Raw genomic sequence first — 20,418 nt, 5'->3', positions numbered from 1 at the left:
TTCTAAAACTTTCCCAACCTTCTGGCCTACCACTAATCTTCAGTGTTGTACACCTTTTTTCTCAATTTGATACACCCCTAACTTCCTTAGTTAGCCACAAATGGTGCATCCTTCTGGTAGAATCTTTGTTCCTCAATGGAATATATATTGATTGAGAGTTAAGAATTTAACTTATCCATCACACACTGGCATACAAGATGTGTCAGGGAGGCTATGGACATTCAAGGTGCGTCAGGGAGGATTTGGACATACAAGATGTGTGGAGGCAGCTATGGAAATCTGCTAGCACCACACTGCCCCCAAAGAAAGTGACCTTCTTGCCAGTAACATCTGGCTACCCTTACTCAAGAAACACACTACCATCAATTCCACATGGTCAACCAATCAGTAGCAAGAATGGTAACATGTACCAACCAATCAGCAGGAATGTTGGCATGAACCGACCTATTACAAACACAAAAGCTGGACCAATCACAACTAAGATCCCATCCATATTCCCATCCTCCATTATAAATGACAACCATTTTCCATTTGTTCCAGTCATTCCTCCAGATGATGGGCAGAATATGCTGCCCGAAATATTGAGGGCCATCAGTTCTTCCAAGGACCACTTAAGGTAACAATTAGTCTTCAGAGCAAATTTGAAATGGTGTAACTGTAAATTTGTCTTCCTCAATGTTTCTTAACATAGGACTTAGGAGCAGGAATAGGCCATTTGGCTCTTCGAGTCTGCTCCACCAATCAATAAGAACATGGATTATCTGGTTGTGGTATCAGCTCCATTTTCCTGTCTTGACCCCATAACCCTTGACTCCCTTGTCTAACATAAATCTATCTAACCCAGTCAGGAATTTAAGTGCATAGCTCCCATACAATGACATCCCGACGTCTGTCATGCTAGCAGACCTAGGAGAGAGAAATTAAACAGCAACTCTGGGAACTGATAATTCTCCTCCCACCCATTCTGAGGTGAGCATACAATGTGATATGGGGAGAAAAAAAAAATGAAGCAGCAATAAAATTTAGGACAAAAAGGCTGTAAGTACATACATGTTCTAGAATGTTCCCGGGAAAGCATGTAGTTTGCAAGGGGCGGCGTATAGGTCAAACACTGCAGTGCAGAATTTAGGAAGCAGGTGTTGCCCAGGTTTTGGAGGCCAGCTCCTATTTTGTGCATCTGTTGCCATTTCAAGGAGATTTTCTCCGCTGGAAACAGTATTTTCTGTGGAGGTGCGATCCCATCACCACTGCCAAGTACATCTGAAATTAAAAAAGGAAAATAACTATTTTAAAAGCCTTGGCATTAAATAAAGCATGTCAGGGCCAACTTTTTACACTGAAAAGGTGGACTCCACATCATATACACCATTTACACCACTGTACAAAATGATTCGGGGATAAAAAGGAAAAATGGCAATTCTCGAGCCTTCTACATATTATACTTTAGGTGTTAAATTGCATGGTAACTAAAAACATACCTTGCACAAGGAAATGCAGTAGTGTATCAATTGTTTCAAATTCTGCCAGTTGTATGCTCTAAATTCAAAATCATTTATATCAAATTTGATAATTCATTTCTGAAGCACTAAATTCCTGCTTTGCTGTTATTTACATTGCTTAACCATTGGATATCTAATTCCCAACTTATTTAGTGTATGTATCCTACTTGCGACTCCCAACGATTGTGCCAGACTGCGGGGCAGGGGTGTTTGCTAAAGGTTAACACTTCTCCTTAATGGAAAGAACCCAAAATTGCACTTGATCTGAAAAGTTGTCTCAGGCTGCGTGTCTCAATTACAGCACTAGTATAAGGCTCATAGCAATGTTAAATTAACTGCTTTGAATGAGGCACAGTCTGTGCCAAATACTTGAGAATTCAGTGTCAACATCCAGCATCCCATTATCAGATACAACACAGATCAGATACCTCTACCCTTGTCTCTACTCTCATATCCAAGCACCCACTTCAGAACAGACTTATGAATTTGTTCTATTTCTGTGACATTTTTTGAATGGATAATACTTGTTTGTGCAAGGCTTTGATCTTTCTTTATTAATTGCAAAGATTTACTGTGAAAAAATTTAATTTAACAGCCCGAGCATAAACTATTGAATCCCTACTAATTTAAGCGTAAACAGTAAGTGCATCAATGCAATAGAATAATGGGACAAAAGTGGACTTTTGCAGCTGGAAGATTGGCAATTTAGCAATCTAACAAAATTAAATACATTCTGACAATTTGAAAGGGTGCGCAAAGCAAATATGTCCAAGAAAAAAATAGCAAGATGCAGAGATGATAGTAGTCAAAATTATATGGGTAATCTGAAATATTAGGGCAGAATTAAAATGGTTTAATTTTTTTAGATTTGTTCATGAGATGTGGGCGTCACTGGCTCGGCTAGCATTTATTGCCCTTGTTCAGACAGCATTTAAGAGTCAACCACATTGGAGTTACATGTAGGCCAGACCAGGTAAGGACGGCAGATTAAAGGACATTAGTGAACCAGATGGGTTTTTACAACAATTGGCAATGGTTTCCTGGTCATCACCAGACTTTTAAATTCCAGGTTTTTTTTTTACTGAATTCAAGTTTCACCATCCACCCTGGTGGGATTCGAACGCAGGTCCCCAGAGCATTACCCTGGGTGTCTGGAATACTAGTGAGTGACAATACCACTATGCTAACGCCTCCCCTGTATACAAGGAAAAACCCAAAGAAGGGAACAAGAAATCATGCAAAAGTCAATTTAGGGTAATTGGAAGATCTTGGAGAAGTGGAGAGGTAGATTGCAGATAGCAGCAATATTTTAAGAAACCCAAGTAACACCTTGGGCTTAGCTAATACCATTCTTGAAGTAGGGACAAGTTAAAAGCATCACTACACAACTTGATCATAATTTAGGTTAACACCTCAGTGCATTAAAGGGAGTGCCAAGTGCAATGCTAAACTGAAATTGTCTGTTCAGATGGATGCAAATAATCCCGTGATATAATTTGAAGAACAGAGATTTAAGTAACCACGCAACACACAGACCAACTATACATCTGCAGATTGTGGGGCTTCATTGTGCATAATTGACACCTCCATTTGTCTGATTACGTCAGATCTAATAGTGAATCAACGCAAGACATCCTGCAAACTACAATCTGTATGAGAGAAAGGAATAAGATTTGCTGATAGGATGAGATGAGATCAGGTTAGAGAAGGCTTTTGTGGAGCATAAACACTGACATAGACCAACTGCAATGAATAACCTGTTTTTGTACTGTACATTCTATATATTCAAGCCTCAATGCCACAAAATTTCCAGCCTCTATCTGCTCTTGCAGCCATCGTATTAAGTGGCTGGTCCAGGTAAGATTCTGGCCAATAGGAGCCCCCCCCTAAATTGTTGATGGTGAAGGATTCGACAAAGGTAATGCCATTGAATGATAAGAAGAGGTGGTTACATTCTCTCCGTAGGGATGGTTATTGCTTGGCACTTGTCACATACCAGCCCAAGCCTGGATGTTATCCAGTTATAAATGGAAAGAATGACTTGTAGTACACCATAGACATGTAATTCTGGAACCTTTGTTTGCGATATTCATAAATATGAAGAAATCACTTCTTGTGTTATAAAATTTGCTCATGATTAAGGGAGATTCACAGCATCCCAATAAATCTGAAATCAGTAAGCTGATGCTGCAAGGATGGGATTTAATACAGATAATTGTATTTGAGAGTGAAAGACCACCTGTTTGTGAAACTAAATTAAGCAAGCAAAATCCCACTTTGGTAATGCATATTCTAAAAGGACATGTACACACAATACAGGGACAGCCACTAGAAAAGATGAAAAAAGATTTGGGTGTGTGTATTGGATGTTTATTAACATTTTTCAATCATTGGGAATCTGACAATAAGAATGAGAATGGAGAGGCCAACTAGAAACAGACAGTACCAGCTAGCCGTTGTTGCCCTCCCTCCAACCTCTCCACTTCCAGGACAATGTAACTATGTTTCCCACCCCATAAACCTTTAGTGCTGCCAATTCTTTGTAAGTTTGACTGAACATTGGTTCAACACAATTCTTAAATAGAGAACTTGTTCAGTAAACATGATTTTTGGAAAGTGCTTTTTGATTAAGAGAGTCTCATTTGGAGCAATTTCCGTAGTACAAGTACTGAAACAACGTGAACAAAGCTCCCCTAAAAATTCAGCGTAGAAAACCTTCAGATACAACTAAAAGGTTAAGTATCAACCTGAATTCCAATTATTTCTTTGGAAACTCAATTTTATCTCTTAACTTGCTCTGTTCTTTTTGATGCTCCTTCTGTTTGTCATGATTCTGCCTGTTAAAATAACTCATTAGGGTAAGTCAATAGGGTAAGTATAGCATCAGACCTTGTGAAAAGGAGGAGTGGCTTAATATCAGAGTCAGGAATGGACACTGCCTGATGGTATAGGCTGTCCATTCATCAAGTATTGCCACTGATGCTAGAATTTATTGAGGACATTGTATCATAAATCAATAAGACAATTCTGAGCACTGTGTGCAGTTTTGGATATCCAAAAGGACATTGAAAGCACTGGAGAAAGCTCATTAAGAGACCTCAGCAGTTATTCTGCAAACTTGTGCTCTAAATTAGAGACTCGAAAGTGATTTTCATCAGAAAGGTTGGAGTGAACGGGAAGAAAAAATTAATGTTGTTCTTTAAAATGAAGCATAAATCTAATAAAAAGGAGAAATGAGTTAATTTGAACTGAGAGCAAAGAACAGAATCACAGAACTCACAGTGCAGAAGAAGCCCATCGAGTCTGCACCGACACGTGAGAAACACCTGACCTACCTACCTAATCCCATTTACCAGCGCTTGGCCTTGAATGTTATGACGTGCCAAGTGCTCAAGCAGGTACTTTTTTAAAGGATGTGAGGCAACCCGCCTCCACCACCCTCCCAACCAGTGCATTCCAGACCGTCACCACCCTCTAAGTAAAAATGTTTTTCCTCACATCCCCCCTAAACCTCCTGCCCCTCACCTTGAACTTACGTTCCCTCGTGACTGACCCTTCAACTAAGGGGAACAGCTGCTCCCTATCCACCCTGTCCATGCCCCTCATGATCTTGTACACTTCCATCAGGTCATCCCTCAGTCTTCTCTGCTCCAACGAAAACAACCCAAGTCTATCCAACCTCTCTTCATAACTTAAATGTTTCATCCCAGGCAACATCCTAGTGAATCTCCTCTGCACCCCCTCCAGTGCAATCATATCCTTCCTATAATGTGGCGACCAGAACTGCACACAGTACTCCAGCTGTGGCCTCAGCAAGGTTCTATGCAACTCCAACATGACCTCCCTACTTTTGTAATCTATGCTTCAATTGATAAAGGCAAGTGTCCCGTATGCATTTTTCACCATCCCACTAACATGCTCCTCCACCTTCAGAGATCTATGGACACACACGCCAAGGTTCCTTTGTTCCTCAGAACTTCCTAGTGTCATGCCGTTTATTGAATACTTCCTTGTCAAATTACTCCTGAAGGGTACATGGATGAAATTAACTAACCTCAAGCAAGATCAAAGCAGGACATGTGGAACAGACACCAAGCAAATGCAGTGTTAACTCATTCTATAAAAAAAACTGCACGTTGAACTTACTTTGATCTTTTTGCACTGGTTGCTTCGGTTTCTCTTGTAGAGACACTGCATTGGTGTACAAAGCAGCTCCTGGCATAGGTCCTAAGATTTTGTTCTTTGGTACCTCCGTAATAGGGGATGTTGCACCCCAACTTGCTGCCCCTGACTCCATGTTCTTCTCTTTGACAATTCCAGAGAAAGGTGCCACGGAGCTGCAGGTTTGGTTCTTGCAAGCTGCAGTGTTCGAAGCCTCTGTCACTTTGTCAACTATGGTCATTATTCATTTCTGTAAGAATACGATTAAAACAAGTTATATACAGTACTGGAAAGCCATTAACTATTAAAACTTAACTGGTTTGCTCTATAAATATCCCAAACCTTATGATGGACCTGGCATTCATTCATTCTTCAAAATAAGTTCTCTCCATAATAAAAATGTTCCTTTAAACTAACAAATCCCAAGAGGGAAACTTGACCTCATTCACTTTGCCCATAAGGGCACTGCATCACCTCTCATGACTTTCTTTCTATGCAGTTCGCGGCAGAGATACAAATGATAATTTCATGCCCAATTTCAGACTTTAACTTTTTTTTGTTTACAGGCTTGCAAAAATTTCAATGGTCTGAACACAAGGGTCTCAGTTTAAAAATAAAAACACAAAACTGCGAATGCTGGAAATCCAAAGCAAAAACAGAAATACCTGGAAAAACTCAGCAGGTCTGGCAGCATCGACGGGGAAGAACAAAATTGGTGTTTTGAGTCCTCGTTTCGAAACATCAGCTTTGTTCTTCTCCGCCGATGCTGCCAGACCTGCTGAGTTTTTCCAGGTATTTCTGTTTTTGCTTTGGTCTCAAGTTTATTCTTCCTTTCTTACACATTCTGATGTCTCAAGCAAGAGGAAAAGTCACAATTACTCAAAATGCAATTTCTTATGTATCTTTACTGCACGCTTTTAAGGTACAGTAAAATTCTGATGAGTCAACTCCCAGGGCATCAGCCCACAAATTTGTGTTAAGCGAGTGTTGTGATAACCAAAGAGGCCCCATTTCCACATTAATGCACCTCTGTCACCCAAAATGCCTATAAACGCAGTCTATATCAAGAACAACATATTCAAATGCTAAAACACAGTAAAGCAGTAAATGTGTAGAAAAGTCTTTATTCAATTTGTCCACACCTTACAATGGCCCAACCTTGTAAAAAGCTGGAGCCTTGCATTTAAAAATGTTGGGAGCTAGCTCCAGAAAAACTCTAATCTTTTTCTGCTTAGTGTGCTGCTTTCAGACATACATAATAGTCCACCACGATGTCAATGCAGTCAAACATGTTTTTGGTGTTTTGTGTTGTGAAATCCCATAGCATCTCTACAGCCTTTGCGACATGGCCTGGGAAAAATCAGGTGGGCACTCATTGGACTATTCAGGGTCATTTGGGAGGTAGGAGCTCCTCAATTGAAGAATGTACTGCATCTTCAATTGCATCATGTCAGTTCTGCCGTGCAGTGTACTGCATCGTCCACCTCCGCATAAGTTTCCAATGGTAGTCTCTGCTAGAATTTCCATGCCAGCCTCCTGCAGGCAAACACTTGTGCAGTCGTAATCCATTTGAAACCAGTGTAATAGAAAAGTTGGCAAATTTGGCTTCCATCACAATCTTCCACGCCGCCTTCATCATAAACATAGCTTTAGAACTGATAAGGAGTGTACTCCCAGGCCATGTATCAATGGCCTCGATAACCTGAGAAATTAGTTGCTGTTGGTAGTGGTTTTTAGGTCCCTAATCACAGATTCATTTGCTGGAGCTTGGCCGTGATGTTGGGAAGCAAGAACATCAGCTTGACGCTCAAGGCCAGTGTTAGGATGCACGTGGCAGTTGTCTTTAATGATGGTAATCTTCCTTTCACTGATACATTTTACTGATCGATGCCTCAAAAATATTGAAGGTCATCGAGGTGGTTTTGTTAGTGCTACATGGGTAGTGTCTTGAAATTCACAAAGCAACGTGACTTGTTGGACTCTCCCATCACAAGAAGCAGCAGCTTTGCAGTCCCATCCATATTGGCGCAGACCATAGCAATGACAGGTTCCTAGCTCCACTTTCCACCATTACATGTTTCATTTTTAAACATCAAAGAGCGGTCTGGCAAAAGACTGGTAAAACAGTACTTCATCCCTGCTAAAAATGTCTTGTGGTGCATATTTGTGCAGGATGTGGATGAGACCATTTGGAGACAATTATTTATTACTGGAGTAACTGCTACAGACTCACTGCCTACCATGCGGAAGACGACATGTACCTCGTCATGGATCAGTCCAACCATCCGTCACTGCAGGTGAATTCCATGTGTCCCCTCTCCTTAAGGACTGGACTAGAGATCCTGTTTGTCAGGTTGCCCTGTTCCAAAATGTTCGCCTTTGTGTTTTTATGATGGATAAACTTGATGGTGGAATTCCCCACTCTTTCATGCCATGGTTTTCCACTTGCTGTATCAATTTTACTTTCTCTCCAATTGACAACTTAACTTTCTCACAGGTATAGCATTACTCGCAGGCTTTGCATGTCCTTTCACAGGGAAATTTCTATGTCAAATGATGGCTTGCCCAGCGCGCCATGATTTTGCGCCCGTGTGGTCTAACTCTGCTCTGGTTGGTGCAGTCATATGACAAGCTTAGACAAGTTCAGCTAATCCAGAGTTACCAGTGTGGAATTTCAGCTTATCACAAGCATCCTTCAATAGGATTTGCTATTCTGCTGGCGGAAATGGTTCACAACTTCAACATAACTGGAATTTCATGTTGCCCAAGTTTGAGTCATCGTGACTTCACTGTACATATTGAACACCAGAGCACCATGGCAATGTTGAATGCCTTTGTACTTTTAATATGATACAGACATTTAGTATTCCTCCCATAACTGATTTTATTCTTGCTTGGAGTATGATTCACAGGATGATAAAAACCATTTATTTTAAAAAGTATGAACTGTTTGGCTTTTTTGTGTCTGTACAGCGGTCATGGTCAAGTTACAGTCACCATTTTTGTATGAGGAATTTGGAGTGTAAACAAAAGGAAATTTAAAATAATCTTCTGGCCAGATAATGTTGGACCAGAGATTTCACAACGCCCCCCCCCCCCCCCCCCCCCCCCCCATTTCTGGCTATTGTTCATCATACAATCAAGGCACAATAGGGACAAGAACTGAAACTCATATTTCAAATAATTTTATTAACACCATGGATCAACTTCTAAGTTCCAAGAGCGTTAATTATAAGATTCAAAACTTAGTAAGAACTTCCAAGTACATACACAGTCATCTATGTAACCTTACTGGACAGCAAATGAAGTACTAAAGGTAGGCTTGATTGTGGGGGCTGATGCAATGATCTGTGAAACTGCTGGAACATCCACAGGGAATCAACTTGGCTCATGACGCTGGCCGCACAACATTAGCACTCTCTCCAAATGTAAAGTTCTTAATGACCATGGTCTTACTCTTGTGGGAACCTTGTTCACGAACTAAAATGAAGACTGAGGTTTCAATTCTTCCCTACAAATGAAATTTTGGTAAAAAGCATGATGGGAAAGAGGGAGGTAATTGAGCTCACGAAGACATTTTATGGAAAATGCCATTCTTATTACCCATTCTATATGTTTGATGATCAGCTCCAGATTCCAAAATCAAATCATTTTGAATCTACTCTGGGAGTAAGCACAGGGCTTTAAGTCACAACAGAGTGACCTCAGCTACTATGCATCAATTTTGCTAGGAGGACCCTTCTAAAGCTAATACAGATCTTTAAAAAACTGAACTTACACAAAATATATAAGTTATTAATGTGTATTCATGAAATACATGTTTAAAAGTAAAAACTCAGTTACGTAAACACAAGAGTATAAATGCTTAGAAAATTTCACAACAGCATATGATGCCAGCTGCTTCAAATAGAAAAAATAGCAATGAATGTCTAACAGTTGCTATAAAAGGTAGCATGAAAAGATGTAAAAACAAAAATAAAAACAAAAAAACTGCAGATGCTGGAAATCCAAAACAAAAACAGAATTACCTGGAAAAACTCAGCAGGTCTGGCGGCATCGGCGGAGAAGAAAAGAGTTGACGTTTCGAGTCCTCATGACCCTTCGACAGAACTTGAAAAGATGTGATGGAAATATGATTTTCTCAGAGTAGGGATCCAAAGGTTTGATGCAGAATATTTAAGATTGGCTATAGCATACTGATGTATTTCCATGTAATATCACAGTTAACAGCTACAACTTTAAAGTGGCAATCTTCCAAAAATCTTAGAATGATGTAATACAGAAAGGGGGAACATTTGGCCCATCTTGGCTGTGCCGGCTTTTTGAAACAGCTATCTGTCCCACTCCTCTGCTGCCCTCCTTCCTGACATTTTCATCTCCATCATCAAATAAGCATGGAGGAAGTGAATTTCTGGAATTTTCTTGCCCAGAGGGCTGTGGACGCTCAGCCGTTAAGTACAGTCAAGGCTGTGATCGATTGATATTTGGACTCTTAAGGTAATCAAGGAAAATGGGAATTGGGGAGGAAAGTGGATTTGAGGTCGAGGATCAGCCATGATCTTATTGAATGGGAGAGCATGTTCTACGGGCTATTATGTCCTACCCTTCTTTATGTTATGAAAAGAGGAAAAAGAAAAAGGACAGTATTGGCAGTAATTAAGGCGCTCATGAAGCAATGGGGCTGGGGCGGGGTGTGGAGAGAGTTGGAGCGGAAATAAGCATTTTGTGTTTATACTTAATAGACTATTTTTTTCAAGTTTATAGTTAATTACATAAATAGTACAGATATCTCCATACTAAATCAATATGAGACATTAAAAGGGCAGGTAAAGACTTTGCTGTGAATGGAGTCACTTCTTCAATACTTTTCAAAAATCAGTTCATGGTATGTGGCGTCGTTGTCTAGGCCAGCATTTATTGTCCATCTCTAATTGCCTTTGAGGTGGTGGTGGTGAGCTGCCTTCTTGAACAACTGCTGTCCATATAAGTACACCCACAGTGTTAAGGAGGGAGTTCCAGGATTCTGATCCAGCAACAGTGAAGCAACGGCGATATAGCTCCAAGTCACGGTTTGGAGAACTTCCAAGTGGTGGTGTTCCCATGTGTCAGCTGTCCTTGACCATATAGATGGTAATGGTCATGAGTTTGGAAAGTGCTGTCTGAGGAACCTTTGAGTTCCTGCAGTGCGTCTTGTAGATGGTACACACTGTTGCCACTGTGCATCGGTGGTGGAGCGAGTGAATGTTTGTGGATGAGGTGTCAATCAAGCGGGCTGCTTTGTCTTGGATGGTGTCAAGCTTCTTGAGTGTTGTTGGAACTGCACTCATCCAGACAAGTGGAGAGTATTCCATCACACTCCTGACCTGTGCATTGGAGATAGCGGACAGGCTTTGGGAGTCAGGTGGTGAGTTTCTTGCCACACGATTCCTAGCCTCTGATCTGCTCTTGTAGCCACAGTATTAATATGGCTAGTCCAGTTCAGTTTCTGGTCAATGGAAACCCCAGGATGTTTATAGTGGGGGGATCAGCGATGGTAATGCCATTTTATGTCGAGGGGTGATGGTTAGATTCTCTCTTGTTGGAGGTGGTCAGTGCCTGGCATTTATGTGGCACAAACGTTCCTTGCCACTGGTCAGCCCAAGCCTTGATGTTGTCCAGGTCTTGCTGTATTTGTACATAGGCTGCTTCAGTATCTGAGTCGTTGCAGATGGTGCTGAACATTGTGCAATCATCAACAAACATCCCCACTTCTGACCTTATAATGGAAGGAGGGTCATTGACGAAGCAACTGAAGATAGTTGGGCCTAGGAAACTACCATGAGGAACTCCTGTGGTGATATCCTGAGACTGAGATGATTGACCTGCAAGAACAACCATCTTTCTTTGTGCAAGGCATGAGTCCAACCGAGTTTTTCCCCCGATTCCCATTGACTCCAGTTTTGCTAGGGCTTCTTGATGTCACAATTGGTCAAATGCTGCCTTGGTGTCAAGGGCAGTCACTCATCTCACCTCTGGAGCTCATCTTTTTTCATCCATGTTTGAACCAAGGCTATAAGAAGGTCAGGAGCTGAGTGGCACTGGCGGTACCCAAACTGAGCGTCAGTGAGCAGGTTACTGCTAAGCAAATGTAGCTTGACAGTACTGCTGATAATCCCTTCTATCACTTTACTGATGGTAGAGAGTAGACTGATGGGGTGGTAATTGGCTGGGTTGGATTTGTCCTGCTTTTTGTGTACAGGACATACCTGGGCAATTTTCTATATTGCCGAGTAGATGCCAGCATTGTAACTGTACTAGAACAGCTTGGCTAGGGGTGCAGCAAGTTCTGGAGCTCAAGTCTTCAGTACTATTGCCAGGATATCATCAGGGCCCATAACCTTTGCAGTATCCAGTGCCTTCAGCCGTTTCTTGATATCACGTAGAGTGAATCAAATTGGCTGAAGACTGGCATCTGTGATGCTAGGGTCCTCCTGAGGCAGCCAAGGTAGATCATCCACTCAGCACTTCTGGCTGAAGATTGTTGCAAATGCTTCAGCCTTATCTTTTGCACTGTATGTGCTGGGCTCCCCCCATCATTGAAGATTAGGATAATTGTGGAGCCTCCTCCTCCAGCAAGTTGTTTAATTGTCCACCACCATTTACCACTGGACGTGGCAAGACTGCAGAGCTTGGGTCTAATCCATTGGTTGTGGAATTGCTTACCTCTCTATCACTTACTGCTTATGCTGTTTGGCACCCAATTAGTCCTGTATTATTGCTTCACCAGGCTTATAGCTCTTTTTTTAATGTATGCCTGATGCTGTACCTGGCATGCCCTTCTGCACTCTTCATTAAACCAGGGTCGATCCCCTTGCTAGGTGATAATGGTAGAGTGAGGGTTATGCCAGGCAACGTGGTTACAAACTGTGGTTGAGTACAATTCTGCTGCTGCTGCTGACAGCCCACAGCGCCTCATGGTTGCCCAGTAAAGTTGCTAGATCTATTCAAAATCTATCCCATTTAGCACAGTGGTACTACCACACAGTGGTGCCTGTAAACTAGCTCCACTGAAGCAAAGCCTCTTTCTTGCCTGGTTTATCTGTATTTTTACAGCATTTTATCATGTTGAAGTCTCAAACCTCTTCACACAATTAATTACTTATGAAGACAAATATTCAGCAGGCAGCTGAGCCATACAAACCAAGGAAGTATCAGGATCAAAGCCCAGTTTGTGCTGATCTCAGTTGAGTGCAACCAGCCTTAGAGGCCCAGGTTAGGAAGAGGAAAAAAATAGCCAAGGTTTGCATCCCTTATCACTTTCAAGAAACATAGCTAAAAGTGTACATGTGAAGGTCAAGCAAGTAGAGAAAAGGCTTTGATAATGGCTTATCACAGAAACCAAAGATTGCACTGAAATCAATCTCACTATGTTGAGAGAAATGGGGAGAAAACAGTTAGAGAAAGAAAGTGTTTGCTGGAGTGAGGAATGAAAGGATGGAAGATTAGTGCTATATTAGGATATCCAAAGGATAGTTAACCTATTCAACAAACCGTGCAGCAATACTGTGATGTTTACTTACGTACATGGTTTACTCCAGAATTAAATTGTCCTTTAATTTACAGGTAGCAACTTCTCTTAATTTACAGATTTCCAGCATAGGAAAACTGAATATAACTGAACATTTACTAAGTTACAGGGGTTTTCTTTAAAAAGATATAAAGGTGTGACTTTTTCTGGCAGTCAAGCAGCTCCAGGCCAGATCTGTCACATAACAGCTCAACCAACTCTGTAAAAGTTAAAAACAAAAACAGAATTACCTGGAAAAACTCAGCAGGTCTGGCAGCATCGGCGGAGAAGAAGAGTTGACGTTTCGAGTCCTCATGACCCTTCCACAGAACTTGAGTTTGAGTCCAAGAAAGAGTTGAAATATAAGCTGGTTTAAGGTGTGTGTGTGGGGGGCGGAGAGATAGAGAGAGAGAGAGAGAGGTGGGGGTGTGGTTGTAGGGACAAACAAGCAGTGATAGAAGCAGATCATCAAAAGATGTCAATGACAATAGTACAATAGAACACATAGGTGTTAAAGTTAAAGTTGGTGATATTATCTAAACGAATGTGCTAATTAAGAATGGATGGTAGGGCACTCAAGGTATAGCTCTAGTGGGGTTTTTTTTATACAATGGAAATAGGTGGGAAAAGGAAAATCTTTATAATTTATTGGAAAAAAAAGGAAGGGGGAAACAGAAAGGGGGTGGGGATGGGGGAGGGAGCTCACGACCTAAAGTTGTTGAATTCAATATTCAGTCCGGAAGGCTGTAAAGTCCCTAGTCGGAAGATGAGGTGTTGTTCCTCCAGTTTACGTTGGGCTTCACTAGAACAATGCAGCAAGCCAAGGACAGACATGTGGGCATCTGTTCCGATGATGCTACATTCAAAAACAGTTCCTCTGACATGTCCTCCTTCTTCCTTAACCGAGGTTTTCCACCCACGGTCATTGACAGGGCCCTCAACCATGTCCGGCCCATCTACCGCGCATCCGCCCTCACGCCTTCTCCTCCCTCCCAGAAACATGATAGGGTCCCCCTTGTCCTCACTTATCACCCCACCAGCCTCCACATTCAAAGGATCATCCTCCGCCATTTCCGCCAACTCCAGCATGATGCCACCACCAAACACATCTTCCCTTCACCCCCCTTATCGGCATTCCGTAGGGATCGCTCCCTCCGGGACACCCTGGTCCACTCCTCCATCACCCCCTACTCCTCAACCCCCTCCTATGGCACCACCCCATGCCCACGCAAAAGATGCAACACCTGCCCCTTCACTTCCTCTCTCCTCACCGTCCAAGGACCCAAACACTCCTTTCAAATGAAGCAGCATTTCACGTGCATTTCCCCCAACTTAGTCTACTGCATTCGTTGCTCCCAATGTGGTCTCCTCTACATTGGAGAGACCAAACGTAAACCGGGCGACCGCTTTGCAGAACACCTGCGGTCTGTCCGCAAGAATGACCCAAACCTCCCTGTCGCTTGCCATTTTAACACTCCACCCTGCTCTCTTGCCCACATGTCTGTCCTTGGCTTGCTGCATTGTTCCAGTGAAGCCCAACGTAAACTGGAGGAACAACACCTCATCTTCCGACTAGGGACTTTACAGCCTTCCGGACTGAATATTGAATTCAACAACTTTAGGTCGTGAGCTCCCTCCCCCATCCCCACCCCCTTTCTGTTTCCCCCTTCCTTTTTTTTCCAATAAATTATAAAGATTTTCCTTTTCCCACCTATTTCCATTGTATAAAAAAAAAACCCCACTAGAGCTATACCTTGAGTGCCCTACCATCCATTCTTAATTAGCACATTCGTTTAGATAATATCACCAACTTTAACTTTAACACCTATGTGTTCTATTGTACTATTGTCATTGACATCTTTTGATGATCTGCTTCTATCACTGCTTGTTTGTCCCTACAACCACACCCCCACCTCTCTCTCTCTCTCTATCTCTCCGCCCCCCACACACACACCTTAAACCAGCTTATATTTCAACTCTTTCTTGGACTCAAACTCAAGTTCTGTGGAAGGGTCATGAGGACTCGAAACGTCAACTCTTTTCTTCTCCGCCGATGCTGCCAGACCTGCTGAGTTTTTCCAGGTAATTCTGTTTTTGTTTTGGATTTCCAGCATCCACAGTTTTTTTGTTTTTATCTCTGTAAAAGTTAAGCCATGCAACCTTATTCCTTCAGGTTTTTTGTAATTTATCAGTACATTGCAAAAAATATATAATTGCTGAAATATACAGTCAACAGGTTATAAATTGATATAAAGTTGATCTTTTTACCGTAATGAATAGACAGGTATTTTCTCATGAAAAGTGCACTCTGAACTGGTGAAGTCTGTGTTGCAATGTTCATAACAGAAAATGACCTCCAATTTCTTCAGTTCATCTCTGAAAAATGTTATTTTACCTCAATGTCCTTAATGATAGAGCCACTACATTCATGTCTTAAGTAAGTCATGCTGCATTTCAATTTGTCTGAGAAGTAAGTCACTGCATATAACTGAATTCTATTGACCCTGTAGATATAACTGAAGAGTCAGGAATGGCACATTACCCGTAGATTTGATTTGATAGCTGGATTTAAATCCAGCCCAAACTGCGAGAAAATTGTTTTTTCTGCAGGCAATAGATAACATGCTTGAACAATATCAATCCACCTAATGGGTATAAACCTGCACTATGAAACTCCCTGTAACTGGAAATTGGTCGCTAGGAATTTCACATTCTAAAAGGTCAACGGTTGCAAACAGCACAACTGAAATCCTCAACTGATGGTGGCATTCCAGGCTCATTACTGGGGTACATCAAAGGAAGTTTTACTCTGCAATACACTTGACTTGGGAATGCTGATACTTAAAGTAGAAATGCACTCCATGCCTTAGCACAGATATCACCTCAGTTGATGCAGCAAAACATTCACCACTAAATAAACATTTGAAATACAAGGCAAATCCTACTGGGACCAGTGGTTTCAGAAAAACGTAAAATGTAATTAATGTGGACATTTGGTGGTTACTTCTTTGAATTCTTAAGCAAGAAATGCTGAGTAAGTGGGTGAACTTAGCAATTACTGTAGCCAATGGTATATACTAATTAACATGCTGTTGAAACATGTCAGCACCTTTTCAACACCAGGAACTTGTGCTGTACAAGGAAGCTCAAATGCAGACACACGCCCCAATTCCACTGCACGGTGTCTTGCAACACCAAGCTGCCAAAAGCAGTCATAACAGAAGAGAATGCTAATCACAATTAAGACTAATGATCCATCAGTTTGCTAGTCATGGGGCAGCTGTAGCTCAAATTGGGAAAATCATTGTGAAGTCAACATTATTAAAGGTAATAAGGAATAAAATCCTAATAAATTTTAATAGGTCAAGGAAACACTGTCAAATATATGATTCAATTATCAACAGTTAATACGTGGAGGCTCCAAATCAATAGAATTCTATCTATGCCCCAAGATGCATCGTGTGCTTTGCTGTTTGACACTTAGCTGAGATAACTGTTAAAGTACAAACGCTGGTGTTGACTGGAAAACTTAAACTGACACCCTCCAACTGTTTCCCAATTCAATGGATAGACTAAGTACCATATATGACATTTGGCAACAGACATAATTAGCCTTGATTATAAAATCACACTTCCCATATCCCACAGTGCATATTTCTCTGGGGTTGTCTGGCTGTATATTCTTCAGGCCATCACAAGGGATGGATAAATTAAATGACAGTGTAGGTCCAAGCATGTATACAACAGTAAAGGTAATAACATTCCAGAAGTCATTCTGTAAAATTTTGAGACATTGATATAAACACAACACTTAACTAAAAGGTTCAAATCTTTGTTGCAAAGTTCCCCTAACCGAACATCAACAGTATTCTGCAGAATTTTCTCTCACTGTTTTTAACGGCTCTTACAACCGAACACACATTCCACTGCTACCCAAGCAATTTACACTTCTAGTAATTTAAAATATTTAACCTCATGGCAATGCTCTGTTTGTTCAAACTCAAAAACCTAAGGTTCTAACGGGACAAGATGAAACTGATTGGTGATGTCATTAAAATTGGTCTCCTAAACCCCCAATGTCCAATAGAAATTGTTGACCAGCCAATTTTTGCTACATTAGCAGAGGACATATTACACACCCTCACACAATCCAGGGAAATTCACTTCAGGTGTGCATTTACTGGACTCCCCACAATTCAGTAACCAAGGAAGTAAACCAGTCACAATGATCAAACAACACCTGTTGACAGGTGCTCATCATACCATTTTACCAACAAGCTCATAAAAAGGTTTAAAGTTCACATGCAAACCCCATGTGAATGAATATCAAGATCAACTACAGAATCTATTACTCATATTTTATTTACTCATCAAAAATGCAATTATTCACATCCTGATTTCCAATTTGACACAACTAGCATATTAGACATCATGTTCTAAAATTCAATGGCCATGTAAAAGCCACAGTACATTCTAAATAGTTCTCACATTGAATGGTCAAATTTGAAACGGCTTTGTTAAACCAACAGCACATCTAGAGCAAACTCAAGGTTGCTTATTTGCTTTTCTGATATCTTAGAACATGAAAAGTAAAATCCTTTACCTCATTAGCTCAAAGAAGTCACTTGAAAGGTAAGTACAAAAGTGTTAAATTGTGATAGCCTCCCATCTGCAGCATATGCACAAGTTAGGAACTAACTTGATAGTCACAAGCAATTTTTATATCACTGTATTCAAAATGATTGATATGGATTAAAATGTATCATTCTAATGTTTGCCCTACTCTTGTACATGTTTACAAACTTAGAATGACCCACTAGAGCTGAAAATTTCCATGTATTAACAAGATGACAGTTACTTTCCACCTTTTGCAAGCTGAGAACTAGCTGATCAGTCCCCCATTACCACTGCTGCAGCCAGTTAAAAATTACACTGTTTAGTGCTTTAGCTCCAGCACTACAATAGTCTTAAAAACTTTATGCTACTTGATGGATGATCAACCATGAAAAATTTACCTTAACCAAGGAAATTAAATTTAAAAAGGACAAAGAAAAACATCCTTTTGAAACAGGCAGATAGGAGGCAACACAAAAACCATGCAGGAATGAAAACAGACATACAGTATTACTTCCAAATTGGTGAATTCTTTGCTTTTGCCAGGCCAACTTGGGAGGTATTTATCTTTGTTTTCCAGCAATGATAACCGTATAAGGAAATATGTAAAACCAGCCATTTTAAAAATGAAGACATTCTTGGGATGTGGGTATCAATGGCAAAGTGAACATTTATTGCCTAATCTGAGTTGATCTAAATCTCAACAGTTTGATATAACTGAGTGGCTTGCTTGACCACTTCAAAAGCAGTTAAGAGTCAACTGCATTGGTGTAGGACTCGTCTCATATAGGCCATTCTGAGTAAAGGTGGCAGGTTTCCTTTACTAAAAGATGTTAGTAAGCCAGGTGAGTTAAGACAATGCAATAATTTCCTGATCACTTCTACCAATAAAATTTATCAATTCCTCTCTTTGGGAGCATTTTTCTGCTGGGTATTGCATTGAATAGATAATGCAATTAAAATTTGTATTCAGATAATGGATATTTGGCACTAAACGTCCCCATACACAATCTGATAGGAATGCGAATTATTTTTACACTAAGAAATCTTAAATATTCAGTTTTTTACATTAAATGACACAAATGACAGCCAAAGTGGAAATGTATAGTTAACAACAAATTGTCTCAATTTGAATTAAACAATTTCAAGTGGAGACGGTATACATTCTCTTCCCGTTTCTAATCAACATTCATGTGGCAGAATCTGCTCCCTATTCCACAGCGTTTCTGGATTTTAGTGCAAAAGATAGTTAAGTGTGTTAAATACACTTTCCAGGCAAAATGCCATAAAGCCATGGGATGAAAATCAGTACACTTTGCTACATCTGCCAACTGGAAAAACCGTTGCGTTTTCAATTAAAATGTATTTGCAAAAAGGTCAGACAACCCCAAGAAATTAATTTATCATTTTATCTCATGAGTATGTACTTTTGCAATTTAAACTTTGAGAAAAAAATTAAACTCAAATAACAAAAAAGTTTCTGTATAGAAGTGAAAAAACATATTTGTAGGAAAAATCCGCACGTTTCAGATACAAATCTCGATTTTTTTTTTAGGGTACTACTGGACAGGAAAACGTGTGGCTGAGTTGTAAAGTGACTCGTGAAACAATTCATTCAAAAAAACCCGGCCCAACCCAGGCAGCAAAAGTGTGTGAATGGAGTTGCACCTCAAAACTTGTTCAATTTCCACCTCCGGCTCGTAGAAACAGAAAGCTCCCCTTCTTAGGGGGTTAAGAAAAGACTGGGGGAACCATTGCCCATTTTAGCCCGGTTCAGTGTGGCTTTGATTTCAAAAAGACCCCCACACCCTCTCTACAAAAAGGGAAACAAAGCGGAGGCACGGCCTAGGAGGATGACACGCGCATGCGTACACATACACGTGCCTGTCTCCCCTCCCCCTCAGTGAGGAGGGGGAGCCGGCTTTGGGGCCTACACCCCCGCGGCTGCACAATGCATCGTCGGCGGGTAGTGTGTATTATATATAAAGAATGGGGAGTGGGGGGGGGGTAAATTAATAAAAAGGAGCTGACCCAGGCCGCCTGGCAACCGCCATTTAAAGCAAAGAAAAACAGTACGAGGGGGTAAATTGGGGGGGAGATGAAGGGGAGCGGTAACCATGGGAGGGAGAATCACCGGCCAGCCGGGCTGTGATGGTAAACGCTCTTTGGGTCTATGTGGAGGCGTCGCAAGTTACACGCAAGCCCCGAGCGGCAGCCGCGGCTAACCCCACCACCCCCTCCCCCCCCCCCCGAGCTCCGGTACATACCCCGAGTGTTTCCATCACGACGACGGCAACGCGCGACGATAAACCCACCCCCCCACCCCCCCCCAACAATTACGACACGGAGCCGAACTCACAATCAGCACATCCGGGCACCGCGACCCGCCCCACAACGCACCGCGGGGAGGTGGGAGGGGGCGGGGTCTGCCCGGCAGCGCTGCTTCAGCTGGGAGGACGCGGCAGCAGCGCCGCCACTGGCGGGAGGAGAATACTGCAAGGTTAGAAAGCTATCTTGTTAGTAATGAAAAGAGGAGGACACTGAGAGAAACGCTATATTTGGTCTTTTAGGTGTTGAGTTGGGGAAGATAAAATAGAG

At 41.4% G+C, this 20,418-nt stretch overlaps 1 protein-coding gene across 6 annotated transcripts in view; it reads right to left on the bottom strand.

Moving 5' to 3' along the window:
• usp42 (ubiquitin specific peptidase 42) overlaps positions 1 to 20,204 on the bottom strand; it is a 106,964-nt gene extending 86,760 nt beyond the window's left edge. For 3 of the 6 annotated variants that reach the window (XM_041206690.1, XM_041206687.1, XM_041206691.1), the window contains exons 1-3: positions 20,088 to 20,122; positions 5,646 to 5,910; positions 1,051 to 1,260 (exon numbers count right to left, since the gene is read on the bottom strand). In XM_041206690.1, coding sequence (XP_041062624.1) covers positions 1,051 to 1,260; positions 5,646 to 5,901 — 466 coding nt within the window. In that variant the 5' untranslated portion in view covers positions 5,902 to 5,910; positions 20,088 to 20,122. Of the gene's footprint in view, positions 1 to 1,050; positions 1,261 to 5,645; positions 5,911 to 15,474; positions 15,490 to 20,087; positions 20,123 to 20,179 lie in introns of those variants that run through there. The other 3 variants (XM_041206688.1, XM_041206689.1, XM_041206692.1) reach the window with 3 other exon arrangements.
• Between the last annotated feature and the right edge of the window lie 214 nt (positions 20,205 to 20,418).

Source organism: Carcharodon carcharias, chromosome 15 (genome assembly GCF_017639515.1).
Source record: "Carcharodon carcharias isolate sCarCar2 chromosome 15, sCarCar2.pri, whole genome shotgun sequence".
NCBI lineage: Eukaryota > Metazoa > Chordata > Chondrichthyes > Lamniformes > Lamnidae > Carcharodon > Carcharodon carcharias.
Note: the sequence above shows the minus strand (reverse complement) of the source record. Positions and strands in the feature narration are given on the sequence as shown.